This window comes from Ahaetulla prasina, chromosome 5, assembly GCF_028640845.1.
Source record: "Ahaetulla prasina isolate Xishuangbanna chromosome 5, ASM2864084v1, whole genome shotgun sequence".
NCBI lineage: Eukaryota > Metazoa > Chordata > Lepidosauria > Squamata > Colubridae > Ahaetulla > Ahaetulla prasina.
Genome location: NC_080543.1, coordinates 70,327,030 through 70,341,059, shown reverse-complemented (window position 1 = coordinate 70,341,059; position 14,030 = coordinate 70,327,030). Strand labels below are relative to the sequence as shown.

General features: G+C 39.3%; 1 protein-coding gene across 12 annotated transcripts in view; it reads right to left on the bottom strand.

The window, feature by feature from the left end:
* The window catches only part of DMD (dystrophin), a 1,918,566-nt gene that overhangs the window by 104,989 nt on the left and 1,799,547 nt on the right, over window positions 1–14,030 (bottom strand). For all 12 annotated transcript variants that reach the window (XR_009155503.1, XR_009155504.1, XM_058186507.1 and 9 more), the window contains one exon: window positions 12,949–13,060. Coding sequence is in view for 10 of the 12 variants with exons in the window: in XM_058186507.1 (XP_058042490.1) it covers window positions 12,949–13,060 (112 nt within the window). In the remaining 2 variants the exon portion in view is untranslated. The remainder of the gene's footprint in view (window positions 1–12,948; window positions 13,061–14,030) is intronic.

Genomic DNA, 14,030 nt, shown 5'->3' with positions numbered 1-14,030 from the left:
CCAGCTAGATGGGTTGGCGGCGGGGGGAGGCCAAGCCCACTTTGTGACAGAACTCATAGAGATGACCATAGGAGACCACCGAGAAATCATAAACTTTATTGTGGCCCCAGGGATGGACCAGCCACTTGTACTGGTTCTCTCGTGGCTCTGGAAATAGAACCTGAAAATAAACTGGAGAACGGGGGTGTTGCGACTCCTCACAAGGGCACAAAAGAAGGAGAAGATAACTTTAAACCCCCCCCCCGACCCCGATCCCCCTGAGATACTGGGGTCGATGTTTGAACGGCTGGAGGGGGAGGAAAAAATTCCTAAAGAGTACTGGGACTTACGAGAGGTGTTTAGTGAAAAGGCCTCTGACGTGCTACCTCCCCATACGCCTACAGACTGTGCTATAGACATCCTTCCAGGGGTGAAACTCCCGAAACCAAAATCATACCCCATGACCCAGAATGAATTGGGAGAATTGCGAAACTTTATAGATAAAAATTTGGAGCAAGGATTCGTTCAACCGGCCAGGCCTCAGGTTGCAGCATCAGTCATGTTCCGGGAAAAGAAAGATGGCACTTTCGCTTAATAGTCGACTATATTAATTTAAATTGTGTGTGCACGGAGAATGTATACCCCATGCCTCTCATGAAGGATATGCTTGCCCACTTACCCAAAGGAAAATTCTTCACCAAACTGGACTTACGTGAAGCGTATTACAGAGTGCGCATAAAAGAAGGGGATGAATGGGTTCAATTGTTCCCTTGGTTGCTTCCAATTCCAAGTTCTACCATTTGGATTGCAAGGGGCCCCAGCAGTTTTCATGCAACTAATAAATGAAGTGCTCCATGAACATTTGTTTAAAGGGGTTCTTGTTTATCTTAACGACATACTTATCTACACAGAGACCATGGAGGAGCATGTGAAGCTAGTAAGAGCAGTACTCAAAAAATTACTGGCTGCTGAGCTTTATGCAAAATTGTCTAAATGTGAATTTCATCAAACAAAAATCTATTACCTGGGATACTGTATTTCCTCTGAAGGCTTGGAGGATCCAGCAAAAGTCCAGGAAATACTAGACAGGACACCCCCTCGCACCCACAAACAGTTTCAAAGTTTCCTGGGTTTTGCTAACTTTTATCGCCAGTTCATTCCCTCGTTTGCTGACATTGCCCTGCCAATCACCAATCTCCTCAAAACAAAAGGAAATACTAACCCAAACCTTCCTTACCACTGGCGTGGTCAGGCCGCTTTTGAAAAACTGAAGCGATTGTTTGCCGCCGAGCCGGTCCTCAAGCACCCTGACATGGAGTCCCCATTCGTGGTTCAAACCGATGCTAGTGATGTGGCAGTCGGAACTGTTTTACTCCAAAACAATGTGAAAGGTGAGCTTCAACCGTGCGCGTACACATCTCGTAAGCTCACTGAAACAGAGCAAAGATGGGCCATCTGGGAGAAAGAAACTTGTGCAGTGTCTTGGGCTCTCCAAACTTGGAGACAATTCTTGGAGGGAGCCAAATGACCTTTCGAAGTGTGGACTGATCAGAGGCCCTGAAAACTCCCAGAAAACTATCGCCAAAGCAAGCTCGATGGGTCCAATACTTTAACCGGTTTAATTTTTCCTTGTGATACATTTCAGGGGGAAAGAACTTCCTGGCTAGCGCCCTTTCCCATTTACCTCAGTACAATAGTACGTGCAAGGAAGAGGCGCGCCCTATACTCCCAGTTCAACAACTAGCTGCCCTGGCAATTACCCATAACCAAGCACAAACCGATGCGTCATTACTGGATGACCTCACCAAATTGCTGAAGGAAGCCTTAAACAAGGACTGGTATTTAGCCCATTCGCACGAGTGTACTCTTCGCAATGGACTGGCTTGGGTAGGGGCAAAGTTGTACGTCCCTATATCTCTGAGGGAGGTCATACTTCTACGCTGTCATGATGCTAAAATGGCTGGACATTTTGGGTTTGTGAAAACCTTACACCTCCTAAAAAGACAATTTTGGTGGCCAGGGCTTAAAAAGGACATTGAATCTTATATAGCGAGTTGCCCTGTTTGTGCAGCAGTTAAAATACCACCATGGAAGCCTCCTGGTTTGCTTCAAACAGTAGCCCAGCCAGAAGACCTATGGAAAGAAATATCCATGGATTTCATAGTGGAGTTACCCGAAAGTGGAGGCAATACAGTGATCTGGGTAGTTATGGACCTGTTCTCCAAACAAGTGTTCTCAAACAAACTCCAAAAAAACACTCCAAACAAGTGTTCTCAAACAAACTGTTCTCCAAACAAGTCTAGTATTGTTCTAACAATACTAGACTCAAGAACTGCCTCGACCTCATCCTTTGTAATAATGCAAACTCTATTTATGGACTACAAGTAAAAGAACCCTTTTCCAACAGTGACCACTGCATGATAGACTTTTATTTAAACATACGCCCTCGCATAAATCGTCTCAACAATAGTACTCCAAACTACAATTTTAAAAAAGCCAACTATGACCTTATAAACAATGATCTCTCATTTCTTGCCTGGCATAATCTATTCTCAACCTGTATCACTACAGAAGACCACTATAAAGTATTCCTAATTGAAATTAATAAAATCATCAAACTATATGTACCACAAATCATCACCAAAATCAATAGGAAAAGCAAATTTCCCATATCAATAAAAAAGCTGCAATCCAAAAAAAAATCCCTCTGGAAAAAAAACAAAAAAGGTTATGTAACAAACTTCAAAAACCGCTACAAAAATATTTGCAACCAAATAAAAACAGAATGTAACACTTACCACACTAAACAAGAAGAAAACCTTCTACGCACCAATTCCAGTCGTGCTTTTTATAATTTTGTAAACAATAAACTAAAAGAAACAAGAACCATTCCACCACTAAAAGAATCTAACGGTAAAGAATGTACCGACGAAACAATTAAAGCAAACCTCTTTAACACATTCTTCGGCTCAGTCTTTGTAAACAGTGATGGCTCATATCCAACATTCCTCAATCGTATCAAAAATGTTAACAACGACTCAACACACATAGACTCCACAGAAGAAAACAACGACCTAACACACGTGGACTTTACAGAAGATAATGTTGAAAAAGCCCTTCGCAACCTGAAACCATCATTATCTATTGGACCAGATGGACTATGTGCATACTTTTTTTAAAAAACTTTCAATTAATATAACTGAACCCCTAAGCATTATCTTTAATAAAGCCTTCAAAACTAGTTCCCTTCCAAAACTCTGGTCTCTAGCCACAGTCATCCCTATCTTCAAAAAGGGAGATCCATGCCTTGTTGAAAATTACAGACCTATCTCTCTATGTTGTGTCTCATGCAAAGTAATGGAATCCATCATAAACCAATCCATTACACTCCATCTCGAAACAAACAACCTTCTCTCTAATAAACAATTTGGTTTCAGAAAAAAAATGTCTTGTAATCTACAACTTCTCCACTGCAAAAACATATGGACTACAAACCTTGATCAAGGAAAAGCAATAGATGCAATCTACATAGACTTCTGCAAAGCTTTTGATTCAGTAGTACATGATAAACTACTCCTCAAACTAAAATCCTGCGGCATTTCGGGACCTCTTCACAATTGGATAAATGCCTTCCTGTCAAACAGAAAAGTGGTCAAAATTGGCAACGCTATATCTAATCCTGTTCCTGTCAAAAGTGGCGTTGCTCAAGGTAGTGTTCTTGGACCAACACTCTTCATACTATACATAAATGATCTCTGCGACCTCATCTCAAGTTATTGTGTTTTCTTTGCTGATGATGTCAAACTATTTAATACCACCAATAATACTTCTACCCTTCAAGAAGACCTCGACTTAATTTCTGATTGGTCTAAAACTTGGCAACTCCAAATCTCAACCAGCAAATGCTCAGTCTTACATATTGGAAAAAAGAACCCTAATATCAAGTACAAACTTGATGGACATTACCTAACTGATGACCCCCACCCTGTCAAAGATCTTGGAGTTCTCATATTTAATGATCTTAGTGCCAAAGCTCACTGCAACTACATAGCGAAAAAAGCCCTAAGAGTTGTAAACCTAATTTTACGCAGCTTCTTTTCTAAAAACTCTACACTAACTAGAGCATACAAAACATTTGCCAGACCTATTCTTGAATACAGCTCATCCGTCTGGAACCCATACCACAACTCTGACATAAATACAATAGAAAGAGTCCAGAAATATTTTACTAGAAGAGTTCTTCACTCCTCCGAAAACAACAAAATACCTTATTCAAACAGACTTGAAATCCTGGGATTAGAAAACTTACAACTCCGTCGACTTTGACATGACCTGTGTTTAACACACAAAATCATATATTGCAATATCCTTCCTATAAAAGACTACTTCAGCAATCGCAATATTACAAGAGCAAAAAATAGATTCAAGCTAAATGTCAACCGCTTCAAACTTGATTACAGAAAATATGACTTCTGTAACAGAGTTGTTAATGCTTGGAACTCATTACCTGACTCCATAGTCTCTACTCAAAATCCCAAAATCTTCAACCAAAAACTGTCTACTATTGACCTCACCCCATTTCTAAGTGGGCTATAAGGGGCGTGCATAAGAGCACAAAAGTGCCTATCGTTCCTGTCCTATTGTTCCCTTCATCATATCAAATTGATATAGTTGATGCATATTTTTATACATATATGTATATTTTCTTCAAAATATGTTGTTTTATCTATAACAATTGTTTGTGTATTCTGTTGTGACAAAAGAAATAAAAAAAAAAGTGCACTTCATCCCATGTTCCAAAATACCTTCTTCAAAAACTTTGGCAAAGTTGTTTGTGCAACACATCTACAGACTACATGGAGTTCCGGAACAGATAATCTCAGACCGGGGGGGTGCAATTCACTTCTCAATTTTGGAAAGAGTTTTTGCGGCTTAATCCTCTGCCCAAGGATTAAGCTCCTCCCACCATCCTCAAACTAATGGGGGTTGTGAATGCTTGAACTCAGTACTGGAACAATATCTACGCCGTTACATTAATTATCAACAAGATAATTGGGTGGACCTACTACCTTTTGCAGAAGTAGCCTACAATAATTCCGTTCATAGCAGCACTGGGTTCACCCCATTCAAAGTGGCTTCAGGTCAAGAAGTTGTCCCCATTCCTGAACTCCCTGAACAAAAACCATCGATTCCATCACTGGCTGAATGGATAGAGCAATTGCAAAGTACATGGAAAATTACACACAAAGCAATAGACGATGCACATCACGCACACAAAAAATAAGCAGATAAAAAGAGAGCTCCTGAGAAAAAATTCCAAGTAGGAGATAAAGTTTTCTTGTCCACTAAATATTTGCAAACTACACAGAAATCGAAAAAACTTGGACCCAAATATATGGGACCATTCCCCATTGTGAAAATTATCAATCCAGTGATTGTCCAACTAGAACTGCCAAAATCTTTGAGAAGAATTCACCCAGTTTTCCACGTTAGCTTAGTCAAACCTGAACACACATCCCCCCTTAGGACTAATCCTACTAAGCCCCCTGTACCAATCCTCATACAAGGGGAAGAACACTTTGAAGTTAAGGAAATCCTAGACTCTAGAAAATATAGAAATAAAATCCAATATTTGGTAGCTTGGAAACACTTTCCTCTATCACAAGAAGAATGTGTTAACAAAGAAGATGTTCGTGCCCCCAAAAAGCTAGCACAATTTTATGACAAATATCCTGATAAACCCTAACATTTCTCTTTTCTTTTCCAGGACTAATGTCCTTTTTCGAAGGAGGGCCAAATGTCAGCCTCCGCTTTATTTAAGTGTATTTCTCCTACTAGACTGCTTTACTGTTTATTACTTTGTTAAAGGTTTTCTTCTTACTGAAGGTCTTACATGATTTATGGAGGAGGGGGGAGGTTTGAACTGTTGCCAGCGTTCAGCTGACATTGCATGTGTGTGCGGGGGGGAGATAGTCTTTCAAACAAACGTTTGAACTGATTTGATTTGAACTGAATGTAACGGGAGTTGCCTGCTTCGCATTCCATCCAGAAGATTGACAGAGGGAGAATATCAGAAGTGAAACTACATGTGGCCAAGGAGGAAGACGACATTGGATTATGACTGTTTGAACTCTAGTGGGAGGAGGTTCAGCAGAGGATATGACGTCTGTATTTTTAGTATACTTTCAGTTCTGGCTTAGCTTTGTTTGCAATCTGACATGTTTAGTAAAAATTACAATCTCTTCAAAATGATGGAATTGGGTCTTTATTTTCTTAAACATTGATCTGAGGCAAGCTGTCAGTTTTATTCCTAACTGTCCTGACCATTGTTGAAACTTGCTAACATGAATTCTGAACCTCTGTCAGTTTGCAGCTGACATACCTGTTATTTATGTCTCCTTTCTATGAAGCTTACCCGTTGGTTAAATTTCTGTAGCACCTCTATTTTACTCTTTAGTAAATAGCAGAAACCAATGATGCTGTAGTCATCAACAATGACCACCGGATACTTTGCTCCTCCCAAACTGACTTGCATTGGCCCCATCAAATCTGTATGTACCAGCTCTAGAGCTCTTGTTGTCTGCCTTGTGCTACTTTTGCTTACTGGGAATGCCTTGGACTTTGATGACTTTGTTGTTGTTAGTTGCGAAGTCGTGTCCGATCCATCGCGACCCCATGGACAACATTCCTCCAGACCTTCCTGTCTTCTACCATCCTCTGGAGTCCATTTAAACTCATGCCAACTGCTTCAGTGACTCCATCGAGCTACCTCATTCTCTGTCGTCCCCTTCTTCTTTTGCCCTCAATCTTTCCCAGCATTAGGCTCTTCTCCAGTGAGTCCTTCTTTCTCATTAGGAGGCCAAAGTATTTCAGTTTCATCTTCAGGATCTGACCTTCTAAAGAGCAGTCAGGGTTGATCTCCTCTAGAACTGACTTGTTTGTTCGCCTTGCAGTCCAAGGGACTCGCAGGAGTCTTCTCCAGCACCAGAGTTCAAAGGCCTCAATTCTTTGGCGCTCAGCCTTTCTTATGGTCCAACCTTCACAGCCATACATTGCAACTGGGAAAACCATAGCTTTGACTATATGCACTTTTGTAGGCAGGGTGATGTCTCTGCTTTTTAGTACGCTGTCTAGATTTATTTATTTGTTTATTTGTTTGTTTGTTTGTTTGTTTGTTTATTTATTTATTTAATCACATTTTTATACCGCCCTATCTCCCGAGGGACTCAGGGCGGTTTACAGCCTAATAAAAACATACATATAAATAGAAAATAAAACACCAATTTAAAAAACATATTAAATAAGGCCAAATATTAAAAATTGCAATAAAAATAATAAAACCCCGTTAAAACCAAATTTAAAATTTAAAATTCTAATCCAGTCCTGCGCAAATAAATAGATGTGTTTTAAGCTCGCGGCGAAAGGTTTGAAGGTCAGAAAGTTGACGAAGACCTGGGGGAAGTTCGTTCCAGAGGGTGGGAGCCCCCACAGCTTTCTGCCATAGCTTTCCTCCCCAGGAGCAAGCATCTTTTAATTTCTTGGCTGCAGTCCCCATCTGTGGTGATCTTGCAGCCCAGGAAAATAAAATCTGCCACTACCTCCATTTCTTCACCATCTATCTGCCAGAAATTGAAAGGGATAGATGCCATGATTTTAGTTTTCTTAATATTGAGTTTCAAGCCAACTTTTGCACTCTCCTCCTTCACCCGCATCAAGAGACTCTTTAGTTCCTCTTCGCTTTCTGCCATTAGAGTGGCATCATCTGCATATCTGAGGTTGTTGATATTTCTTCCGGCAATCTTAATTCCAATTTTTGATTCATCTAGCCCTGCCTTTCTCATGATGTGTTCTGCATATAAGTTAAATAGGCAGGGTGATAGTATATAGCCTTGCCGGACTCCTTTCCCAATTTTGAACCAATCAGTGGTTCCGTGTCCAGTTCTCACTGTGGCTTCTTGACCCGCATACAGGTTTCTCAAGAGACAAATAAGATAGTCTGGTACTCCCATTTCTTTAAGAACTTGCCACAATTTGTTGTGATCCACACAATCAAAGGCTTTAGCATAGTCAATGAAGCAGAAGTAGATGTTTTTCTGGAACTCCCTAGCTTTCTCCATGATCCAGCGTATGTTGGCAATTTGATTTCTAGTTCCTCTGCCTCTACGAAATCCTGCCTGTACTTCTGGTAGTTCTCGATCCACATATTGCTGGAGCCTAGCTTGTAGGATTTTAAGCATAACCTTACTAGCATGTGAAATGAGTGCGATAGTTTGAACATTCTTTGGCATTGCCTTTCTTTGGAACTGGAAGGTAAACTGACCTTTTCCAGTCCTGTGGCCACTGTTGAGTTTTCAAATTTGCTGGCAAATTGAGTGTAGCACTTTTAGTGTATCGTGTTTTAAGATTTTGAATAGCTCAGCTGGAATCCTGTCACTTCCACTAGCTTTGTTGTTGCTCAGATTTCCTAAGGCCCATTTGACTTCACATTCTAGGATGTCTGGCTCAAGGTCAGTGACCACCCCATCGTGGTTATCAGGGATGTTAAGCTCATTCTTGTATAGTTCTTCTGTGTAATTTTGCCACCTCTTCTTAATCTCTTCTGCCTCTGTTAGGTCCCTGCCATTTTGATCCTTTATCATGCCTATCTTTGCATGAAACGTTCCCTTCATATCTCCAATTTTCTTGAAGCGATCTCTGGTCCTCCCTATTCTATTGTTTTCTTCTATTTCTTTGCACTGTTCATTTAAGAATGCATTCTTATCTCTTCTAGCTATTCTCTGGAATTCTGCATTCAATTGTGTGTATCTTTCTCTTTCTCCCTTGCTTTTCACTTCCCTTCTTTCCTCAGCTATTTGCAGAGCTTCCTCAGACAGCCATTTTGCTTTCTTGCATTTCTTTTTCTTTGGAATGGTTTTAGTTGCTACCTCTTGTACAATGTTGTGAACCTCCATCCATAGTTCTTCAGGCACTCTGTCTATCAGATCTAATTCTTTAAATCTATTTGTCACCTCTACTGTATATTCATCAGGGATATGATTTAGTTCATACCTGAGTGGCCTGGTGCTTTTCCCTACTTTCTTTAGTTTAAGCCTAAATTTTGCAAGAAGAAGCTCATGATCTGAGCCACAGTCAGCTCCTGGTCTTGTTTTTACTGACTGTATAGAGCTTCTCCATCTTTGGCTATAGAGCACATAGTCAATCTGATTTCTGTGTTGACCATCTGGTGATGTCCATGTGTAGAGTCGTCTCTTAGGTTGTTGGAAAAGAGTGTTTGCTATGACCATCGTGTTGTCTTGACAGAATTCTATCAGTCTGTGCCCTGCTTTATTTTGATTATTTGATTATTATTATTTGATTATTATTTGATGACTTACATACTGCACAATTCAAGTATGCCTTATACCCTTTTAAGTTTAACACTTCTCCAAAACTCTGTTTAAGCCTTGCAAAACTTTGAAGCTGGCATGGCCAAGCTTTCTCTGGAAGAGATGAACTCATGAATCATGCTGTGCCACATTTTCAAATGTTTGGGCACATTGAACTTTTTGTCCCTGCAACACATAAAGATTATCCTGTTTTATGCCCTGTGCACATGCATTCCCATTTCTCTTTATGAGACACTTCTCATTTAAAAATGTGGTCTCAAACCTTTTTTTGGTCTAGACTAGAGATACTCAGTAAATTATGCTCCATTTCAGGCACACATAATATATTGCTAAACTTTTCCTTCAGAGATGGAATCACCACACTGCCTTTTCCAGTGACTTTAGCCTTCTGGCCATTTGCCAAGGCTACTGCATCTCCTCCAGCTGGATCCATTCTGAAAAACGATTTAGAATTATTAATAATTGTTTGACTAGCCCCTCTGTCTACTAAGCATTTGTCTCTGCTATTATAATAGCTAACTTTTGCAACAGCAACTTGTCCATCTGGTGTCTTTCTTCCTTGCAAACAGTCTTTCTTTAGATGAGTATTATCAACACATATGACACACCTCTGGTGTGTTGCTGTCCTAGTTCTTGCCTTTTTGAAAATCTTTGCTGGGCTGTAATTTGGTCTCTTTTGTTACTCTGGTCTCTGCAGACATCGTCTCTGCAAACATCCTGTCTGTAGCTTTTCTCTCTCTGCTCCTTAGACCCCACCTCAGGAATTTCTCCTTGTGGCTTTTTCTAAAATGTGTTTGTTTTCTTTTGAAATCAAACATGCTTTAAGGGCTTCCATTTGTAAATCCTGTTCTGGTTTGCACTCCAAAACAGCGGAAACTATGTCCCACATTTCATCAAGACTATTTAACACCATCAGTACCTTCTGAGATTCAGGAATATGCATGCCATGCTGTTCCAACTCAATAAATAAAGTTTGCATATGCAGGGAATTCCTTTCCACATTCTCTTGTGGTAACAGTCTGGCTCTGTACAATTATCTCAATAACTGCACAATATCGCATGCTGACACACTCATATGCACACTTCTTAATTTCAGCCAAACCTCCTTTGCAGTTTTTAAATTAGTTACATTCAGGAATTGTTCATCTTCTAAACTCAAGATGATGTAGGCCAGTGCCTTTCATGCTGCTTTGATCTGCTGCTGCTAATGGTGCCTGGGGTGGATTAATATCCCAGAGCTTTTTAGCCTTCAGGGAGCATTTCATTTTTTCAGCCCAAATAATAGAATTCTTCTGTCGCAATCGAGGTAGAGAGCTCTCCTTGAATTCAACAGCCATCCTGCAAGCTTTTTCTGCCTTGTTCCTTTTACTTTTTTTTAACACAGGCAGTCCTTCAGCTTAATTACAGTTCAGTCTTACTGTGTCTGGTATGCTCTGGGCCCACAACTTGTTAAGAGTTTGCAGCAATCCAACCGGCACACAAGTAAATAATTCAACAGGATTCATTTATATAAGAAACTTCTTTATATACAATATACAGTAGAAGCTAGAACCAGAACTCAGAATCCAGAAGTACAGAAATACAGAATCAGTAATCACAGAAGCTATATAATACAGAGGCACTCATATGAATACAGATCAGTGAACCTAAGCCACACCCAGGCTCCAAGCCATCTCAGTCACCAAACAGTCCTCATTGGCTGACCTGTTACCATGTCTATTCCAATTCATGAACTCACACACTAACACATATTACTCGACCTCAAAGTACCTAACTGCTTGTGGACTGGATAATCCTGACTGGACCCTTGGGGGGAGGGCTTTGGGGATGTTTCATATATGTGATTTTCGCGCCTATTGCCTCAGACCTTGCTTTCTTTGATTGCATTCAGTTCATACTTAGTAAAAGTACCTTTCTCTATGGAGTCGGGGTTTTTCTTTCTTGAGTACTGAAAGGAGGCATATCTGACAGTCTCCTTGCTGCTTGTGGACACTAATTTGCTACAACCTACCATGTTGCCAGGTTCTATGCAGCAAGTATTAAAATTATTTAACTTGTTAGTTACTGTAATCAATCAGTTAGCTATACTGTACTAATTTTATGTTTTCCTGTATTTAATGTTTACCCTTTTTATAGATTTTTGTTTTATATATATCTTTTAATAATTAAAATATTTTTAACCTATTGTATTTCATATTTTTAGTTTTTAAATTTAGTAATTGCTTGTATTTTATTTTTCTAATGCTGGTCTATGACCATAATAATGATTTTGGTTTGATCTGAAGCTCAACTCTGAGATTGCAGGGGGAAGAGAAGTGGCAAGGCTGTAAAACTTGCTAAATGAAAATCCAGGCAGGCTCACCGTAGCAGGTGGAAGAGGGGCTCCTTGTGTTGTAAATAATTAATAGGGACAGTTTACATGAACATGATTTTGGTTGTTTCAGTCCTAGCACTTCTTTTAATGATCTTCTGCTTTGGTATCCATCCTGCAAATTCTAAATTAGCCAACAATACAAAAATTTCAGAAAACATACACTTAAGAAAGGGCTAGAATCTGGCTTTTCCTACTCTGTGACTAGTAACTTAATGAATATGCCACACTGTTCTAATTTCATGCATACACGCATACACACACACACATAAATGCAGAACAAATGCCATTTATAGCTCATGTTGATTTTTAATACCATCTTTTCTTACTAGGCAAATAGAAATAACATCTAATTACAGAATGGAAGAAAGTGGAACTGCACATTAACATTAGAATTAACAATTTTCTCTGCTAGATTGTAAGAATGAATACTTGTTCAAACATGTCTATTTCATATCCTCTTTTGGATATACTTAACAAAATTATTATTATGTAAGCTTCACTGGAGAAGACAACATAAAAGGATATACCCTAATATTCTACTTATTTTTATTTTTAGGCTGTATTTGAAAGATTATAGCTAAAGTTAATAAGATGAGGTACATCCTTTGTGGTGTATCTGTATAAACTGGAATGTTTAAAAAATTTTTTAACTTCTTCTTTTCACCTGAAGCATGTCTTAAATTATCAGCTTTTGAACCGTTTATGACTGTAAGCCATTTTTTAAAATACACAACCAAGGGTGGATGTTGCCATTTGAAATACATATCAAACACTGAAATCATTCCAAACAATGATATCTCTCCTAAAACCAGCGTATTCAACCAATTATTACAACCATTATATGATGGATTAATTATAACAATTGTATGCATAATTAGATAGTAATTTTGTCATAATACAATGAGGATTCTTTTATGGTGCAAACATATATTTTGGAAATATTCAGATCTTACGGAACAATACCCGTATATAATTTCAAACAATATACGGTATATGAAACAATATACGGTATATGAAAAGTAACACATGAACAATGAACTGTTATGACATCCATTTTGATTGTACAAAAGACAGAATGCTTTCCATCCAAATATGCATAGATTGTTTACTTTTCCTCAACAATTCCTTACTCAATCTTACTAATTTATCTACACAAATACTGTGCTTCATTCAGCAATCTATATTACAACCACTGTAATCATTACTTACTGGTGTACAATATTCCACCATAGGGTAGTGCATCTTATGACCTTTTGCAACTCGGCCAGAAAAGAAGCAGCTTTGGCAGATATCGTAGTTAAAGTGCTTTAAGCTTCTGTATCTGAAAGAGAAGGGAAAAATGCAATTTACAAATTTAAGAGTAAACTGTGTTTAGGTGTACAGGTGAAACTCAAAAAATTAGAATATCGTGCAAAAGTTCATTTATTTCAGTAATGCAACTTAAAAGGTGAAACTAATATATGAGATAGACTCATTACATGCAAAGTGAGATAGTTCACGCCTTGATTTGTCATAATTTTGATGATTATGGCTGACAGCTCATGAAAACCCCAAATTCACAATCTCAGAAAATTAGAATATTACATGAAATCAATAAAACTAGGATTTTATCCAGAACAATATCGGACCTCTGAAAAGTATAAGCATGCATATGTACTCAGTACTTGGTTTGGGCCTCTTTTGCATCAATTACTGCCTCAATGCGGCGTGGCATGGATGCTATCTGCCTGTGGCACTGCTGAGGTGTTATGGAAGACCAGGATGCTTCAATAGAAGCCTTCAGCTCTTCTGCATTGTTCGATCTCATGTCTCTCATCTTTCTCTTGGTTTGCTGGCCAATCAAGCACAGTAATCCCATGGGCATTGAAGCAGGTTTTGGTACTTTTGGCAATGTGGGCAGATGCCAAGTCCTGCTGGAAAATGAAGTCAGCATCCCCATAAAGCTCGTCTGCGCAAGGAAGCATGAAGTGCTCCAAAATCTCCTGGTAGACGACTGCGTTGACCCTGGACTTAATGAAGCACAATGGACCAACGCCAGCAGATGACATGGCTCCCCAAATCAATACAGACTGTGGAAACTTCACACTGGACTTCAAGCAGTGTGTGCCTCTCCATTCTTCCTCCAGACTCTGGGTTTTTGGTTTCCAAATGAGATGCAAAAGTTGCTCTCATCAGAAAAGAGGACTTTGGACCACTGAGCAACAGACCAGTTCTTTTTTGTCTTTAGCCCACGTAAGACGGTTCTGACGTTGTTTGTTCTTCAGGAGCGGCTTGACAAGAGGAATACGACA